The 19,756-nt window shown below is 40.7% G+C and overlaps 1 non-coding gene and 1 gene segment (V, D, J or C); one reads left to right on the top strand and one right to left on the bottom strand.

The window, feature by feature from the left end:
• Positions 1–3,651: 3,651 nt before the first annotated feature.
• On the top strand, positions 3,652–3,723 carry trnaw-cca (transfer RNA tryptophan (anticodon CCA)). The gene has a single exon. It is a non-coding gene; the product is annotated as a tRNA-Trp (tRNA).
• Positions 3,724–14,996: 11,273 nt separating this feature from the next.
• On the bottom strand, positions 14,997–15,589 carry LOC132884137 (T cell receptor alpha variable 36/delta variable 7-like). The segment is given in 2 exon segments: positions 14,997–15,397; positions 15,550–15,589. Coding segments are annotated over 2 exon segments (441 nt in total).
• Between the last annotated feature and the right edge of the window lie 4,167 nt (positions 15,590–19,756).

Below are 19,756 nucleotides of genomic sequence, written 5' to 3'. Positions count from 1 at the left end.
TATTTTTCTTACTTTTTCATGAGACACAATATTTCCTACCTTCTACTTTCTTTTTATTTACTTACTGGCTTATTTTTTTTTTCTCTGCCTGTTTGCAATGGCTAAGAAAGCTGTAAAGATGCAAGAGACTGGCCCAGGCCACCTTACCCTATATAGACAGGGCTGAGCCAGGTAAAAACTGCCCTTTTTTCCTGTCAAAGTTTTTTCAACAGATTCTGGTACTTCAGACCATACTGATCAAATTAAGATTTTGCGCCATCTTGAAATGTGCTCAGAATCCAAGATAGCTGCCAAAATTCCTAGATGGCCGCCAGGATACCTAAAATCGGTCCTGTGTGGGAGGAAATTGTCCAAAGATCTGTTTTTTTGGCCTAAATTGATGATTTATGGTGAGAGAAATAAGATTCCATGGCTTTCAAATCCTTACCCAGTTTTTTCATCATGCAAATCCAAGATGGCCGCCGTATGCGGCCCCCTAAACTACAAAGTATCATATCTCCTGTTCTAGAAGGACTACAGCCGTAATTCTGGTGTCTATTCATAGGTTTTCATGGTCAGGGAATCCATTTCTGAAGGTATTTTGCAAATCTGACCATTTGGTCAATCAGAAAATCCAAAATGGCGCCCCACCATGGAGAAATGGTCTTGTGTGATTTGTGATCAAGGGACATAGTTTGTTGAATTCAAATGAATTGTATGATATTCTCATGTTCATGTAAGGTTTCATGTCCTGTTTCTGTGTATTAGATAACTGCGGGATAACTGGTTATCTCTAATTGACATCTAATCTATCTCTAATCCCAGTTTTTAGAAAACTAAAATCATAGAAATATCACCCAGTTCACAAATTTTAATGGGGATAAATAACTGTGATTTCTTTTCCAGCATCACCAGAGTCTCTGTGATGCTGTTGGCAGGCAAGCAATAGACTTTTGTGTAAACCACAGTAATGGCAGCAAAACCGCTTTTGAGCCAGGGAGCCAGTGACGGAGAATTGTGTGTTCTTTGCAATAGTTGCATTAAAGCGAAAGAAGATTTTTCCAAAGTGGCAAAAGATGGGCTGAAACGGTATCAGGAGTTAGCAGACAGGTGGTCAAGAATAGATAGCAGTTTGGATGAGGAATAATTTCTGCAGACCAGAATACGGATGTACAGCAAGCAGAAGGTTAAATCGAGTTCAGGGATCTTGCCAGATGAGAGCAGCGCTGATGAGCACATAAAGAGGAGTAACTTCCAGGCACAGATATGGTACCAGTGTCTGCAGCCAAATATAGAGTACCCATCCATCGACAGTGGCAGCGGTTGGGAAAGAACAGACGAGGGTATCCAGCCAATTTGGTTTACATGTCCACAACTGCCACCAAGTCTCTCCAAGAAAAAGACCAAGAGAAAGGATCAACAGAAGGGTAAGCAGTGTTTCTCTAATTTGATCTAATTCTTTTCAAATTTAAGAACAAAGTGCATTTACATTGAATCCAATGTTCTGTCTTGCAGGCTCAGCTGAATATGATGCAGATCTTGAGACAGTAGATGAGAGTGGCCCAGCTCGACCAAAGAACAGGAAATCCTCCAGAAAACGACAAGTTTATGGTAGATAAATTTCTTTATCCAGGTCCAAGTCAGTTCTTTTCATTTTTCTTCTCTTAAATTTTCACCTTGCTCAAAATGTTAACATCACTTTCAGGTTCAACTGATTGTACAGATGAGACCCTGGAAGAGAGTGAACCACTTCATGAGGAACAAAGCGAAGGAGAACATGCTTCAAGAACTGGTGACGAGTGCTTTGGTGACGATGAAACGTCTGAAACAGAGGATACAGATACGGAGAATATTTCTGATAGTGACATTTCTGAATTTTTAACATCTGAGAGTGATGACTTTACTGATCTTGACATTAGTGATTAAGGAGACAGTGCATATTCATAGTTAACAGATGGAATATCCCAAAAGAATGGTGTACTGAATACTCAAGGGCCTTTGGACTTTTAATAGGACAGCAATGTTAGAGCTATTTTGTGCATAAGGTGTCCTATGATTACAAGAGCACTGAACAGACATTACCCACTTTTTGTTTTTTTGTATCAGTTGAATCAACAGGTCTTGAGTATGGTTGAATCAACAGACTGCGGCAATAGCCCCAATCACGGGCGTATCAAGCTTTCCAAAAGTGGGGGTGTTCTGGAATGGGGAAGCCATATCATTAGAAATCGGTTTATGGCTATATACACGCCTGGCGTGTACACTGTGATGTACTGTCAATGACCGATATGGAACTTTTTCATACCCATGGTCCATGGATGCAAATGAAAGGGAGGACAGCAGAAAGCCTATAAATCCAGTTGACTCCAGCCGAGTTCTGCATTTCATGCAGAGATCTATGGTATCATGTTGGGTTTTGGTGTTGTTACTGCCAGGGCTATGTAATTATTCAGTAAGTGAAGGCAAAAAGTATTGAGTGATAATTCTAGGTAACAGGATACTGTTCTATAACAGAGATGTCAGTATTGCTGCCTACACTGGTATACACTGATATAAACAAAACCAAAAACTTCACATAGCCCAAGAAGTCATACACAGTGTATAGATCATACACCATCATGCATAACAGTTTGGACTGGGATCGCTTTGTGTGAGCAGGAGGCATGGCTAATCAGTTCATGTTGGAGAAGCGCAGCATCCTGGAAGGACCTCTTTAGTATAGCATTCAAATAAGACGGGGCAGTTCCTGCTTTTAATGTCTTTAATTATTCAAACTCGTGTACAAAACTTGTTTGCATCATGCATTACATCAGGTTTAATGCTTAAAATTTGAAAATGATGCAATAGACTACACATACAACAAACACTTAATGGCCAAATAACATTACTGTACAACATTTATTGAACATTCATTCGATTTGAAATGCCTTTAAATCTCAATTGAAAAACTCTTCTAAAAAGTGATAAACAGTAATAATGCATGAAAAGTAGACTTGGTACAAACACACACACTTGTAATAAAAAACTTGCCTCAACTGACTTTACAACTAGTAACTACTACTATTTAACATCACTGTCAACAAATCCTGACAACCTTACTTTACCCTGACACACTATTTGTGTTTGAAACAACCAAATGTGTTTTTTCTTTGCTCCTTATAAGAAACAAATTGTTGAGCAATCATTTGTCTGTCCAACAGGTCAAGTTTGTTCTTCTGAACATGACACACAGCTACACTATTAAGACGTGTTTGTGTCATGCTACTTCGCAGCCATGTTTACAGCCTTCTTAGAATAGATCATTCATACATTACTCACTTTTTAATATTATACAGACATTTAAGTGCACATGTCAAGCAAACCTATCCAAGTTGCTTTGGATAAAAGTGTCTGCTGCTACTAAGTATAATGTAATGGAACTTAACATTTTTGGATGACATAATCAAGAGCAGTAATATAATCAATGTAGGTTCATATAATCAATCAAGGTTTTGGAGGTTGTTGATATGGACATGCACCATTAAAATGGTGTACCCCTACTTCAAAACCAAAAAGTTAGCCACTCACAGGAGATTGAGGAGGACTCAATATGGTTCTACAAAATAGCTTAATTATCCCCAACGTGATCACACAAAAGCCTAAAAACATGTTCTACTTCTCTATGTACTCAGGGACCTCGTGGCGCAATGGTAGCGCGTCTGACTCCAGATCAGAAGGCTGCGTGTTCAAATCACGTCGAGGTCAAGCTTATTTGGACCTTCCGGCAAGATGGCGTGCTGAGTAGTCACGCATTTGGTATGCTCTGCAAGCCTAGTCCAACATTAAAATATTCTCCCAACGTTTACCTCGTTTTTAGTCAGCCGAAGCCAGAAAAATGATGTTCGAGGAAGTTAAAGCCTCGGGAAGTGAAATAAAGTTGATGCTGGAAATAGGGGCCGAGCTGAGCCTAGCATTGGCTAACGAAGTTAACGTTCGCCAAGAAGAAACAGAGGATATGGAGGCAACTTGCTCTGTGGTAAGAAGAAGACAACACAGCCCTCCATCCAATGTCACCGTCTCTGCTAAGAAACAGAAGGGAATGCCGAAACTACAGCCGGAATTCGTGTCTAATGTGGACGTCCTAGCTGCTACCCAGAACTTAACGGCATTAGTAGAGGACTTCGGTGCACAGCTAAAACAGAACAACATCATGATAGCTAACGTCGCAAAGGCAGCGGAGTTTAACGCTGCGAACATCAAAGAGGGACAAGAAAAGACTAAATTGCTTGAAAATGCGGTGCAGGAGCTTCAGAAGGAGAATTTGGAGCTGCAAGAAAAAACTGAGGAATTGGAGCGATATCAAAGAAGATGGAACCTCCGTCTAAATGGGCTCCCCGAAACTGAGGGCGAGAATACCCGACAGGAGGTAGCAGAGCTAATAACAAGGATGATACCAGAATGGTCACACAAAATGGACATAATTCTGGACACTGTTCACAGACTGGGGAAACCAAAACCAGGAAAGACTCGTCAGATCATCTTACAATTCACCTCAAGAACCCACCGCGACGCACTTTGGAAACAAGCGAAGGACGACAGGGTGTGCGCCGAGAGGAAGGTACGCTTCAAAGAGGACCTCACCACAGCGGAACGAGATGCTCGCAACGCGCTCTGGCCAAAGATTGAAAGAGCGAGACAGCAGGGAATGAAGGCATTCTTCAGAGGACCCTTCGGATTCATCAACGGACAACGCATTCAGGAATAGGAAAGGTGATCGGGTATACCAGCTGACTACGATAAAATGTAAAGGGAGGAAAATGTTTATTAGGGGCGTTGCTGAAGTTAAAAACTTACCGTTACTTTTGACGGCAGGTGCTTGATTTAAAGCCACTAGAGTAGCCTGTTTGGCTCTTTTCTTTTATTTTTTTGTCCATCGTTCTTTTATTTATGTTGTTGTTTACCACAGAAGTTTCAGTTACATCTCTAAATGTAAGGGGTCTTAAAGACAACACGGAAAGGAAAACTTTGTTTTTGTTTTGCAAAGGGCAGAAAAATACTTTCACGTTTATGCAGGAGACACATTCTATGAGGGAGGATGAAACGTTTTGGACACAACAATGGGGAGAAAAGATTTTTTTCAGTCATGGCACAGAACGGTCAGGAGGAATGGCAATTTTGCTAAATAACTTCTGGGAAACACTTGTATGTGAAGGCAGACGAACATGGACATTGGTTGATTGCAGTGATGGACTTAGTAAGTAAGTAAGTAAGTAAGCTTAATTTGTATAGCACATTTAAACACAGCATACACTGACCAAAGTGCTGTACAGAGTCAGTATTAAAAGACAAATGATCAAAAAGAAAAATAAAAAGAAATAAATAAAATAAAACTATAATGATAACAACAATAACAATAAGCTGATGGTTAGGGAAAGGCCAAGGAATAGAGATGGGTTTTTAGCCTAGATTTAAAGGCAGAGATGGAGGGAGCAGATCTAATGTCCGGTGGGAGCTGATTCCAGAGACGTGGAGCAGCAACAGAAAAAGCTCTGTCACTTCTCTGCTTCAGCCGCGAGCGAGGTACATGAAGAAGCCCTGTGTTAGAGGATCTTAGAGACCTTTGGACTGAGTGGGGCTGTAAAAGGTCATTGATGTAGGCTGGGGCCAGCCCACTGAGTGCTTTAAAAACAAATAATAAGACTTTAAATTGTATTCTGAAAAAGATTGGGAGCCAGTGCAAGGAGGCCAGAATGGGAGTGATGTGCTCACGTCTCCTGGTGCCAGTTAACAGACGTGCAGCTGCATTTTGGACCAGCTGTAAACGTCTAAGTGAGGTTTGAGGGAGGCCAAGATAAAGGGAATTGCAGTAATCCAGTCGTGATGTGATAAAAGCATGGATGACTATTTCAAGATCATTATGAGATAGGAAGGATTTGAGGCAGGAAATCACTCTGAGTTGGTAAAAACTATTTTTGAGTCACTTAAATGACTCAAGGCTCATTTTGCTGAATGTGTATGGGTACAACAACAGACAGAAGAATTTGGACTTGTTAAAAGACATGACAAACGAAATAGAGAGATGCAAACTATCTTACCAATGTGAAAATGTATTAATAGGAGGGGATCTTAATTTGGTAAATGATGAATGGTTGGATAGGTCTCCCCCAAGAGGCCATACTTATTCACCGAATAAGACATTTCAAGAATTCTGCCATTCAAATGCGCTACAAGACGCCTGGAGGCACTACACAAAGTACAATTTTCTTGGTTTCAACCAAATGGGAGTCATCTGTCTAGGTTGGATTACTGGTTGCTATCAGACCCTCTTTTAGGACTGGTGTCTGATGTAAGAATGTCAGCAGCTCCGTTAACAGATCATTCAGTTATCTCTCTGGTACTAAAACCCCCGAACCACAATTTCATTCTAAGGGTTATTGGAAATTTAACTCAGAGTTACTTTCACATGATTGTTACTGTACGGGTGTCAATCAACTTATAAAAGAGGTTATGGATATGGAGGATTTTTCCTCATACATACTGAAATGGGAATTCTGTACGTATAAAATAAGACAATATTCAATCGCTTACAGTAAAAATCTTAAAAAGTCTCAAAGACAAGAGGAACTGCAGCTCATTAAGGAGCTGAATGCCACATGCAACAAGCCCACACTTACAGATAATGACAAACAAACTCTATTGACTCTGCAGACAAAGTTGGATGATATGTATGCAAGAAAAGCCAAGGGTGCTTGTGTTAGATCTCGGGCTAGGTGGATAGAAGAGGGGGAAAAAAACTCAGCATATTTTTGTCGCCTTGAAAAAACCAGACAGCAAAGGAATGAAATACGATCTTTACTGATTGATAATAACCTATGCAAGGATCAAAGGGTTATTTCTAAAGAGATTCTAACCTTCTATAGCCAACTGTATACTTCCAAGTTCTCAGAGAACGAGGCACTCACTTTCTTTGAAGGTATTAAACACCACATTCCACAAATTACAGAAGTATTCAGGGACACTTGTGATGGAGAGTTACAGATTCAAGAAATGGATGCAGTTATCAGTAAAATTAAAATTAACAAATCCCCGGGGGTTGATGGCTTAACTGCCAATTTCTACAAACATTTTTGGCCAGACGTGCACCATTTTCTTTTCCATACATTCCTTGAAATATTAAACAGCCACACACTTTCCCCATCCATGAAACAAGGTATTATAATACTAATTCCCAAACCAGGGAAAAATTCACTGGTTTTAGATAATAGAAGACCTATTACACTTCTCACAACAGACTACAAGATTTTAACTTATGTTTTTGCAAACCGTCTTAAAACAGGTATTGAACAATGTGTTAGTGAGTCTCAGTCAGGCTTTATGAAGAATAGATCTATTCATAATAACATCAAGTTAATTCTGGACATTATAGATTACAGTGATATGATAGAAAATGAAGGTTTTATACTGTTTCTAGATTTTTTCAAAGCATTTGATACTTTAGAACATAACTTCCTCTTTCAGTCTCTTGAATACTTTGGTTTTGGGAATGGATTCTGTAATTTTGTCAAGACATGTTACAAGGACATAAATGGTGTGGTTGCTCTACCCAGCGGAACAACCACACGTTTTCCAATTCAAGTAGGGGTAAGACAAGGCTGTCCTATTAGCCCATACCTATTTATCTTGGCAGTAGAAATGTTGGCTATTCATATTAAAAATTACACAGAACTAACAGCACTCCGTGTGCTTGATACAGATATAGTCATAAGTCAATTAGTGGATGACACAACAATTTTTCTGAAGGATAAACATCAAATCCCAGTGGCGATTAAAGGGATTGAAATGTTCTCCAAAGCCTCAGGTTTATGCCTTAAAGGAACAGTCCACCGTACTTCCATAATGAAATATGTTCTTATCTGAATTGAGACGAGCTGCTCCGTACCTCTCCGAGCTTTGCGCGACCTCCCAGTCAGTCAGATGCAGTCAGACGCGCTGTCACTCCTGTTAGCAATGTAGCTAGGCTCAGTATGGCCAATGGTATTTTTTGGGGCTGTAGTTAGATGCGACCAAACTCTTCCGCATTTTTCCTGTTTACATAGGTTATATGACCAGTGATATGAAACAAGTTCAGTTACACAAATTGAAACATAGCGATTTTCTATGCTATGGAAAGTCCGCACTATAATGACAGGCGTACTAACACCTTCTGCGCGCTTCGGCAGCGCATTGATATCTGAGCTCCGTATCAATGCGCTGCCGAAGCGCGCAGAAGGTGTTAGTACGCCTGTCATTATAGTGCGGACTTTCCATAGCATAGAAAATCGCTACGTTTCAATTTGTGTAATTGAACTTGTTTCATGTCACTGGTCATATAACCTATGTAAACAGGAAAAATGCGGAAGAGTTTGGTCGCATCTAACTACAGCCCCAAAAAATACCATTGGCCATACTGAGCCTAGCTACATTGCTAACAGGAGTGACAGCGCGTCTGACTGCGTCTGACTGACTGAGAGGTCGCGCAAAGCTCGGAGAGGTATGGAGCAGCTCGTCTCAATTCAGATAAGAGCATATTTCCTTATGGAAGTACGGTGGACTGTTCCTTTAATATCACCAAATGTGAGCTCATGCCTATCAAACAATGTGAAGAGTTGGTCATTAATAGTATACCAGTTAAAAGGGAAATAAAATACTTGACAAACAGAGAAGAATCAAGCTTAATATAACAGACACCATTCAGAAAGGGAAAACAAGGCTGGATATATGGCAGCAAAGAGACTTGTCTGTTTTTGGCAGGGTGTACCTAACAAAAATGGAATTTTTATCTAGGTGCATCTATCCTTCACACTCCTTAGCCATCCCAAAAGATGAAATTAAAGCTGTTAATCAAGCTAATTTCAGCTTTATATGGAGGAATAAAACTCACTATTTACAGAAAGCATACATTGTCAAGGACTTTAAAGAGGGGGGGGGGGGGTTAAAAGTTATTGACTTTAACTGTTTAAATGGCATGATTAAACTTAACTGGATTAAGGAGTACTTGAAGAAGAGTGAAGCCTTTTGGTACTGTATACCCAGACTGATCTTTAGTAGAGTTGGTGGCTTGCCTTATCTCCTGTCATGTGACTTTGCCATTTCAAAATTACCAATCAAATTGTCAGACTTTCACCAGCAAGTTCTAATGTACTGGAAACTTATCTACAAGCACAATTTCACACCCCATTCTTCCTCTATTTTGAACAATACATATGTTACATTGAGTCGTAAATCCTTGTATATAAAAGAATGGAAAGAGAAGAATATTTGTTCCATATTGGATATTTTGGATGATGAAGGGAACATTTTTTCTTATAATACATTTTGTGTTAAGTATGGTTCCCCCCCCCCCCCCCCCCGAAACGACAATTTCATAATGTCATTAAAGCTATCCCTGAAGGTTTGATTAAAACTATCCAAAACTATTTGAAATATGACAGTTTACAACCCAAGTTGCCTGATTTAATTGTGAAAGGTGTGCATCTACTAGATATTAAAAGTACAAACAAGTTTATAAGAGAATGCTTACGAGAAGAGTTTCACCCGGTGAGACCAATAAGAAATACAACTTCTTTTACTGAAAGCCAGTTAGTCTCACTCAGAACTAAATATTTGAAGTTCCCAATTCCACCAAAAGCAAAAGAGGTGCATTTTAAAACCATTAATAACATATATCCATCAAAAGAATTGCTACACCACAGATTTAATATTGATTTAGAGCTATGTGTGTTCTGTAAGAAAGAAATAGATGCAACTGTACACATTTTCAGTGATTGTTTGGGAACACAAAGTTTTTGGGTTGCTGTGAAGAACTGGTTGGCAATATCTGGACCTAGACTTACAGCTGAAGAAATTCTTTTTGGCACCACAAGGGGAAACTCAGAAGAGAATTACATGGTGAATGTTGTTATAATTTTAGGTAAATTCTTTATTCATAAAACCAGATATCTAAAAACGTTCCCTCACTTTATAGTATTTAAAACAGAATTTAATACATACTGGAATTCACTTAATAAAATGACAAGTAAGAAAGCAACTGTCCTTAAAAATATTATCTGCAATTTTATCTAACAGCCCTTGTACATGTAGAAATGAAATTACTGTCCTATTTTTATTGTCTGTGGTAGTTGTGTTAGTACAAAGAGACTTGGCTATGTAGATGGCAGTGTTTTTTTTCTTCTTTCTTTGTTCTTTTCTTTCTCTTTTTCTTTCTTTCTTTCTTTGTTTTGTGTTTGTCTTGTTTGTTTTATGTTTTTTGACTACAAGTGAGATGTAATGTTAAGTTCTTTAAAATACTCTTATATGAGCATGTAACATGTACTGGGTTATAATCTTAAGTGTGCACATGCTTTGTATTGAGATTGAATTTCAATTTAAAAAAAACTTTACATACTCGATTGGAATACTAAATACTGGCGTGGTGACACAAACAAGACAGTTTTGGTGACTGAGCGAGTCCGCCAAGTTCGGGTGAGAAAAACTGTTTTGAGTCCGTTGCGTGGCTGTTTTTTGTCTAACGTTATGGCAATAGTTTACTTCCTTGTTACACATTTTATAGTAGCTGTATAATTTTCATAATGATGTCATTTTAATCTGACAAAAGTGCGGGGGATGAAATTGTGTTTCAACAAAAGTGGGGGGGATGAAACGTACGCATCCCCCGCGGGTGATACGCCCCTGATCACAGGTGTTCAGCTGAGGCTTGTGCACTGAAACTCCTCCATATTCCTTGAATAAGTTAATGATATAATGCAATGTAGAGGGTGAAATATCCAAATCCCTTCCTTTATTTCTTTGAGGAACATTTGTTTTTCAACATTTCAATAATTTTCTCACGCATTTGTTGACAAACTGGAAATCCTCGGCCCATCTTTGCTCCTCAAAGACTAGGCTTTTCCTGGATATCGATTTTGTACCAAATCATGATTACAATCACCTGTTGGCATCATCTGTTTTAAATTACATCATTGTTTAATTGTTTTACCCCATCACTAGCCCTAAATTTCCCTGTCCCAACTTTTTTTTGGAATGTGTTGCAGACGTGAAATGCAGGAATTGATGTATATTAGTAAATGAAATGAAGTTGATCAGGCACATGCTCTCTCTCACAGCTCGTGGTTGGTTGGCTCTGTGGGTGGCTCCAGACCAGTTTGTCTAGCTGAAGGCTGAACACCACTGCTGCCTGAAACGTCATGAAAATGAGGAAATAAGAAACTCCACAACTGTATAATTTTTGTGGCTTGTTTGAGATCTGACAATTATTTCTTCACCCACATCTAAAGATTTGCGATATAAGCTAGTATATCCTTATTATTATGGACAGAATATAGGCTATATATCTCATGGATGTATAAATTAAATAATCAAACAGCTGGATTTCAGTTGTTGATGGCAAAATGCTGTTGACCGCAGCAGTGATTTCAATATAGCATTTTTCTGACTTTCTATGATGCTACTTTTCTGGCTGCCAAATAGAAATAATTTGTTCAATTGGACATTTGAGCTTCTATTTGGAGGGTGGAGAAATGTTTCTTCTTGAACGTATCATGCCTATCCATGTTGGAAAGTCTTGGGCACAGACTCTAAACCGAGAATATTTAGGGGTGTGATATTTAAATGACGATGATTTACAGATGCTACATTTATCAATGACCGATCAGTCTTATGCCGTGATTGGCAATATAGGAATGTTTCATGAATCACACATGAACACTGCCATATTCTGATTTCTACACTTGGACCTGGTTTCTATGCTTGATTGGTAAATGAGGGCCATTATACAAATTATTCACATGTTGGTAACATTACCATAAGCCTACAGCTTTACATAGCCAGCTACTCTGTGGCATAACACACCAATTTATGTGTAAGTTAGCTTATGCTGTTAAACTGTCCCTAGCTGGAGCTGTCTCTGGAAATGTCCCCATTTTTAACCATGACCACAAACCCGAAAAAAAAATACTGAAACATTTACCAGATTTCAGCAGACGCCTCACATATTGTTTTGTGGATCACTTTAAGATGGGCTCAGGCCGATAGCAGAGATGTTCTAGAACACCTCTGGCCATAGCCTTTCCAGTATTTTGATCGGTTGACCTGAGGAACAACTGTTTTAGCGGAGGGCTATAATCTTTGCCTAAACTCAAGTCATTTATTCAGCTTTGACAGACCACTTCATTCGCTCCTGGACAGGTGAACCATCATCTTTTCTTGTAGGCCTAAGTGACATTGTTTGTCATCTGTTATTTAACCTTTAAATGTGTAAGCTACATTTTGCGATCTTGTCACACTGCATTGAGATGTAGCGGTTGACCAAACAAACCGTAGCCTACTGCGGCCAATGCTAGCAGGAGAAAGCTCAGTGAGCGCCAATCAGTCAGCTGAAGTTGTTGCTAGATGTAGCGTTGCTGTAACAGAAATCCAGCTGAGCTAAAATTTTAACAGTTTAACAGCATAAGCTAACTTACACACAAATTGGTGTGTTATGCCACAGAGTAGCTGGCTCTGTAAAGCTGTAGGCTTATGGTAAGGTGACCAAAGTGTCAGTAATCTAAATAATTTTTTGTGATGTGTAGCGGACTACACGTTTTGCAGACTACACATTTTGCACACTACACGTTTTGATTAAGGCTACTCATTTACCGTAGGTGAGGCCATCAGTTCAGCTTTGGCTACAATTTAGGCTACAGGAGATTGGGAATCATATGTATCCTCAATAATAATAATAATAATAATAATAATGTTACCATAGGGGCGGCACGGTGGTGTAGTGGTTAGCGCTGTTGCCTCACAGCAAGAAGGTCCTGGGTTCGAGCCCCGGGGCTGGCGAGGGCCTTTCTGTGCGGAGTTTGCATGTTCTCCCCGTGTCCGCGTGGGTTTCCTCCGGGTGCTCCGTTTTCCCCCACAGTCCAAAGACATGCAAGTTAGGTTAACTGGTGACTCTAAATTGACCGTGAGTGTGAATGGTTGTCTGTGTCTATGTGTCAGCCCTGTGGTGACCTGGCGACTTGTCCAGGGTGTACCCCGCCTTTCGCCCATAGTCAGCTGGGATAGGCTCCAGCTTGCCTGCGACCCTGTAAAAGGATAAAGCGGCTAGAGATAATGAGATGAGATGTTACCATACCTTAAAATTGCTTGTATTGAAGTAAACTGTTTATTTATATTGTGTAGTGTGTTTTGTATATTTTTAAATACATTGTCCATTACTAGTGGCAGATATGGTAATTAATTTAAAATATTTACTTTGATAAATCTAAAACAGGGCGGCACGTGGTGTAGTGGTTAGCGCTGTCGCCTCACAGCAAGAAGGTCCTGGGTTTGAGCCCTGGGGCCGGCGAGGGCCTTTCTGTGTGGAGCTTGCATGTTCTCCCCGTGTCCGCGTGGGTTTCCTCCGGGTGCTCTGGTTTCCCCCACAGTCCAAAGACATGCAGGTTAGGTTAACTGGTGACTCTAAATTGACCGTGAGTGTGAATGGTTGTCTGTGTCTATGTGTCAGCCCTGTGATGACCTGGCAACTTGTCCAGGGTGTACCCCGCCTTTCACCCGTAGTCAGCTGGGATAGGCTCCAGCTTGCCTGCGACCCTGTAGAAGGATAAAGCGGCTTGAGATAATGAGATGAGAAATCTAAAACATCTATTTCAGCTCACCTACAATTTAAGAGTCTATAAATGTAAACTATGTACCCATACCAGAGATTTTCACATTGTCTTTAATGAATGTGATCCTAAAGCAGTTGCAGAATTGGCCTATGGTGCACTCAGTGAGGAAAATGCCACTTTTTATGCAATGCATGATCAAAATACATGAAGACCAGAAATGTTGCACCTTCTTATCACAAAGATGAAAACATTAGATGTTTTAATGATATTTTCACTGCTGAACCGAAAATGACCCCGGTTTTCTTCTCAGAAATCTGGTCACCTAATAATATGGCTCCAAAAGTAGCTGGGAGAAAAACTGTGGGGAAACTGGTGTGTTTTTCCATAATTATACTCTGTATGGATATTTTGTTTTGAATTCGGCAAATCTGTGTTTATTTACTGATCATCCCATGATCTCATGTTATTTCTCTCCTTTTTCTTCTTGCTTTGTTTCTTAAAGGAACAGTCCACCGTACTTCCATAATGAAATATGTTCTTCTCTGAATTGAGATGAGCTGATCCGTACCTCTCCGAGCTTTGCGCGACCTCCCAGTCAGTCAGACGCGCTGTTACTCCTGTTAGCAATGTAGCTAGGCTCAGCATGGCCAATGGTATTTTTTGGGGCTGTAGTTAGATGCGACCAAACTCTTCCACGTTTTTCCTGTTTACATAGGTTTATATGACCAGTGACATGAAACAAAGTTCAGTTACACAAATTGAAACGTAGTGATTTTCTATGCTATGGAAAGTCCGCACTATAATGGTACAACTCCTGAGTGAAGGTATCAATGCGCTGCCGAAGCGCGCAGAAGGTGTTAGTACGCCTGTCATTATAGTGCGGACTTTCCATAGCATAGAAAATCGCCACGTTTCAATTTGTGTAACTGAACTTTGTTTCATGTCACTGGTCATATAAACCTATGTAAACAGGAAAAACGTGGAAGAGTTTGGTCGCATCTAACTACAGCCCCAAAAAATACCATTGGCCATGCTGAGCCTAGCTACATTGCTAACAGGAGTAACAGCGCGTCTGACTGACTGGGAGGTCGCACAAAGTTCGGAGAGGTATGGATCAGCTCGTCTCAATTCAGAGAAGAACATATTTCATTATGGAAGTACGGTGGACTGTTCCTTTAACTGCTTCTTACTAGTTGTTCTTAACATATAAAAAAGGTTTAAAAATAAAAAGTTTAAAAAAAAGAGAGAATTCAGTAAAATTAGGTTCAGAGAGCATGCAAATTATGGAACTTATTAGTTCACTTGTCTTCAGTATAATAAAACTGTTTTAATGTTTTATGATACTATTATACAACATGTGGCATCAATATAATCCCTTTATAAATATTCAGAGAGAAAGTGAGATTCTCATCAAAAACTTCTCAAAATCATCAGCAGAACTGCCGACAGTATAAACAAAACTGTGTGAAAGTTTTTGTACAGTGCAGTTGGATTTCCTGTCACTGTGGGCTGCAGAGCACAGTAGTATAGTGCAGAGTCTGATACAGCAGCAGAGGAGATGAGCAGATCCACTTGTTTCTTCTTTTCATTAACTTTAGCAGACATTCTTGGGGGACGGTTGGGACTTAGAGTTCCACTTGGAAAAATATAAAGAAGGAACTCAGGTGTAGATTTTGGATGCTGTATGTACCAGTGCAGGTTGGTTACTGGATCAGTGAATTTTCTGTAGCTGCAGGACAGAGTGACATCATCACCTTCATGTACAACTTTACGAGTGAAAAGTGGCTCTATTGAATCTGCCATGGAGTCACCTGTCATAGAGAACATACTGTTTTTAACCTTTACATAATCAAGCCAGAACTACACAAGTCAGATCCACATTCTGCTGTTTCTTAACACCACACAGACTAATTAATTAATAATTCAACACATAATGTTTTTGAAAAAAAAAATCAGAACTCACCAAGTGAAAGCCACAGACACATTAATATAACAGTGAACATGATGAATGGGCTTAGCTGAATTAAACTATTCTGAGGACTTTCTGTAAGCTAATATGGAAACATCATAAAGGTTCAAGAAGCATCATGAAGCTCCGCCCCCACAACACATGACAGTGTCACTTACAGTGTTGTCAGATTGTTGAGTTGTTGCAGCATCCTTGCTTTACATTCAATTCAATTTAATTTGTATAGCACTTTTAATAATAGACATTGTCGCAAAGCAACTTTACAGAACTATATAAATGCCAGATATAAATTTATGCCGACTGAGCAAACCTGAGGTGACAGTGGCAACTCCTGAGACGACAAAAGGAAGAAACCTTGAGGGAACCCATCCTCATTTGGGTGATAACAGACAGTGTGATTATAAATACCTCACTTCTATAACTGTGTCCTATATAGTGAAAAGGGGCAACCGGGTAACCAGGAAATTCATTGTAGCTTTGGCATGAAGTCTATTTTGTTGAAGTTATCAACTGTTTACTGATTGAGACTTGAGTGCAAAACTGTTCATGGCAACTGCAGTCTTGAGCCATCGTAGCAAAACTGTTTTTCTCCAACACTATCTTCTAAGTGGATCTTTAGGCTGTCCATAAGGGGTCATCCTCCACAGGAGTGAAGAGATGAGAACTAAGTAACGCATCCGATCATCATCACTGGTATCTCAGGAGTGGCATGTGTAGCACGAGAGAGAGAGAAACACAGATTGATAGGTATGCTCACTGTCATGTAATGGTTACGAACAGTGAACATTGTGTGCTGAGTGCAAGTGGGGACTCCAGCAAGACTAAATATGATGGCATAACTAAAAGGGAGAGTCAGAACGTAACAGAGACTTGAGGGTGTACATAAGGCCATTCTACCGTCAACAAACCTCAATTAACGTGTAAGGGGGGCAGCATCCAAACATCCCATTTTACCATTACATTACATTACAGACATTTCACAGATTGATGTATGTGGCAGTGGGGGCGTGGTCAAGTGTCGGTCTGTGACAGGAGGGCGGAGTCAGGGAAGGTAAGTGACAGAATCACTACACCTGATGTTAGTTAACCTGTGTTTGTGTGTCTTCCCCAGGGACCGCACCCTATATAAAGAGAGAGAGAGCAGAGGAAGAGAGCTCTCTCCCCGACCAGATGACTTATGTGTGTGTGTATGCGTGTGGCTGGTAGAGTGTGTTTGCGACTGAAAAGTGCAAATAAAAAGAGTTTTTGGAACTCAGTTCTGGCCTGCCGTACTTCTGTGCTCCACCCACCCGCTCTGATTACCACAATCAGGTGTAGTGATTCTGCCACTTACCTTCCCTGACTCCGCCCTCCTGTCACAGACCGACGCTTGACCACGCCCCCACTGCCACAATGTACAACATACCCAGAGCAGTCTGTGGAGCAGTTGGGGGTTAGGTGCCTTGGTCAAGGGCACTTCAATACACTCTTCAAAACACTTATCAAAACATTCTCTGCCCAAGAACCCTCCATATCTGCTACTTTATGTCATAAAAAGCTGTTGACAAAAGGCTTGACTAAACAAATATATTTTCAGCCAAGACGTAAACACTGAGACTGTGTCTGAGACCCGAACACGACGTGGAAGGCTGTTGCATAACTGGGGGGATTTGTGAGAGAAGGCTGTCCCTCTACTGGAGCCTTCACTATTTGAGGTACCAACAGATAGCTTGCACCTTTTGATCTAAGTCAGTGTGGCAAGTCATGAAGGACCAGAAATTCATTCAGGTACTGTGGCGCAAGATCAAGCACATTTAGTGCTTTATAGTTAAATAGTAGTAGTTTATAATCAGTGTGAAATTTGATTGGGAGCCACTGCAGTGTGGATAAGATAGGGGTGATGTGGTCATATCTTCTAGTTTTAGTAAGGACTCTCGCTGGAGCTTGTATATGCATCTGTTAGATCATTCAGACAGTAAGGCATCACAATAATCCAACCTGGAGGTAAAAAAAGCATGAACTAGGTTTAATGCATCATGGAGTGGCATTATATTTCTTACCTGAGCAATATTTCTGAGATGAAAGAAGGCTATAGTGATATTATCTACATCCAGCCTCACATGGGGAACGTGTCCTGAGCACATTGAAGCAAACACATACTGAAAAGAGGGAATTCATGTTTTTACATAATTACAGTCATTTTAATGTATAAACTACACTCGGGTGGCACAGAGGTGCAGTGTCACCGTCGACTCACAGCAAGCAGGTTCCTAGTTTGAACACACCAGTCAATCGGGGGTCTTTCTGTGTGGAGTTTGCATGTTCTCCTTGTGCCTGTGTGGGTTTCCTCTGTGTGCTCCAGTTTCCTCCCCCCAGAGCACTTGCCCCCCAAAATGTCTGTGCACGCCACTGATTACTCCAGTCAGAACAGAGAGACTCATGGGTCCACAGTCATTGTGGAATTCTGGTATGAGGATTGAGCCAAGCCTTGTCTTTAGTGCACTGGCTATTGAGGAATATGGAATTGTACCATGAGGGTACAAAGATTTCTTTATGATAAAAAAATGACATAACAGCACACCGCAACACATTTTAAGCAGACAATTTGTAAAAATTTGATAATTTGATGAGAATTTGGGGTGGCATGGTGGTGTAGTGGTTAACGCTGTTGCCTCACAGCAAGAAAGTCCGGGTTCGAGCCCCATGGCAGGCGAGGGCCTTTCCGTGTGGAGTTTGCATGTTCTCCCCGTGTCTGCGTGGGTTTCCTCCGGGTGCTCTGGTTTCCCCCACAGTCCAAAGACATGCAGGTTAGGTTAACTGGTGACTCTAAATTGACCGTAGGTGTGAGTGTGAATGGTTGTCTGTGTCTATGTGTCAGCCCTGTGATGACCTGGCAACTTGTCCAGGGTGTACCCCACCTTTCGCCCATAGTCAGCTTGGATAGGCTCCAGCTTGCCCGCAACCCTGTAGAACAGGATAAAGCGGCTAGAGATAATGAGATGAGTATTTGTTTTACTGGCAGCACTGTGACGTGCGCAGTTTTACATGTTCACCCCACATGGGTTCTTTGTCCCTATGTGTGAATGAGCATGCGAAATGGTCTGTACATGGTGCTCTGTCAAGTTATAGTTATGGTAGCTAAGTTATAGGGCTAGTGGCGCAATGGATAATGTGTCTGACTACGGAGCAGAAGATTCTAGGTTTGACTCCTGGCTGGCTTGAAAACTTTAAAGGGTGGCATAGTGGTTAGCACTTTTGCCTTACAGCAAAAAGGTTCTGGGTTCGAGCCCAGTGGCTGGTGTGGGCCTTTCTGTGTGGAGTTTGCATGTTCTCCCTGTGTCTCCTCCGGGTGTTCCGGTTTCCCCCACAGTTCAAAGACATGCAGTTAGGTTAACATGGGGTGGCCTTGGGTTGAAGTGCCCTTGAGCAAGGTACCTAACCCCTGACTGCTCCCTGGGCGCTGTCGTGTGGCTGCCCACTGCTCTAGGTGTGTGTGCATGCGTTCACTGCTTCAGATGGGTTAAATGCAGAGGATAAATTTCACTGTGCTTGAAGTGTGCATGTGACAAATAAAGGTTTCTTCTTCTAAGTTAGCATATAAATAAAAAATTGGTTTGAAAAATAAATATTTGCATATGAATTCTGCTCCAAAAATCACTAAACTTTTCCACCATTATTAGATCGCAGCGATTTACAGGTTAGCGGTGCTGCATGCATGACGTCATGTGCACCAATGCCTTTTTTGTGTCCACATGGACTCTATACTATTCTCTGCAGTGGTGTCCGTTCTTGAAACCAATTCTGTTGAAAGAGACAAAAAGGCTCTTCAAATTCGTCCCCAATCTTTGGTTGGCTGTCTGAGGATGATTTAGAACCTATAGCCACGGAGAAAGAGGGGGACAAATATACAAGCCAAGTTGCTCGTGAAGAAGAAGAGCAACAGGGGGGCAGCCAACATGGCATCAGTGTAATATGTGATTTGTGGAGCTCCGCAACATGATAAACGAAACCTAATGTGCTGAATTGCTAAATATGCTTAAGGGCTGATTAGAATGAACCTAATTGATAAACTAAATAGCTACTACAAGGACCTCGCTCAGAAACAATTTTTTAATCCTTGTTTTCTTTCATTTTATTCACGGTTATCCAACTAGTGCCTCAAGTTAACCATTCAGTGAACCTGCTAACTAAAGGAGAAGTGAACATATCACTATACGAACTA

This window comes from Neoarius graeffei, chromosome 1 (assembly GCF_027579695.1).
Source record: "Neoarius graeffei isolate fNeoGra1 chromosome 1, fNeoGra1.pri, whole genome shotgun sequence".
In the NCBI taxonomy this organism is placed as follows: domain Eukaryota; kingdom Metazoa; phylum Chordata; class Actinopteri; order Siluriformes; family Ariidae; genus Neoarius; species Neoarius graeffei.
The sequence above is the reverse complement of the archived record's forward strand: the minus strand, read 5'-3'. Positions and strand labels throughout refer to the sequence as shown.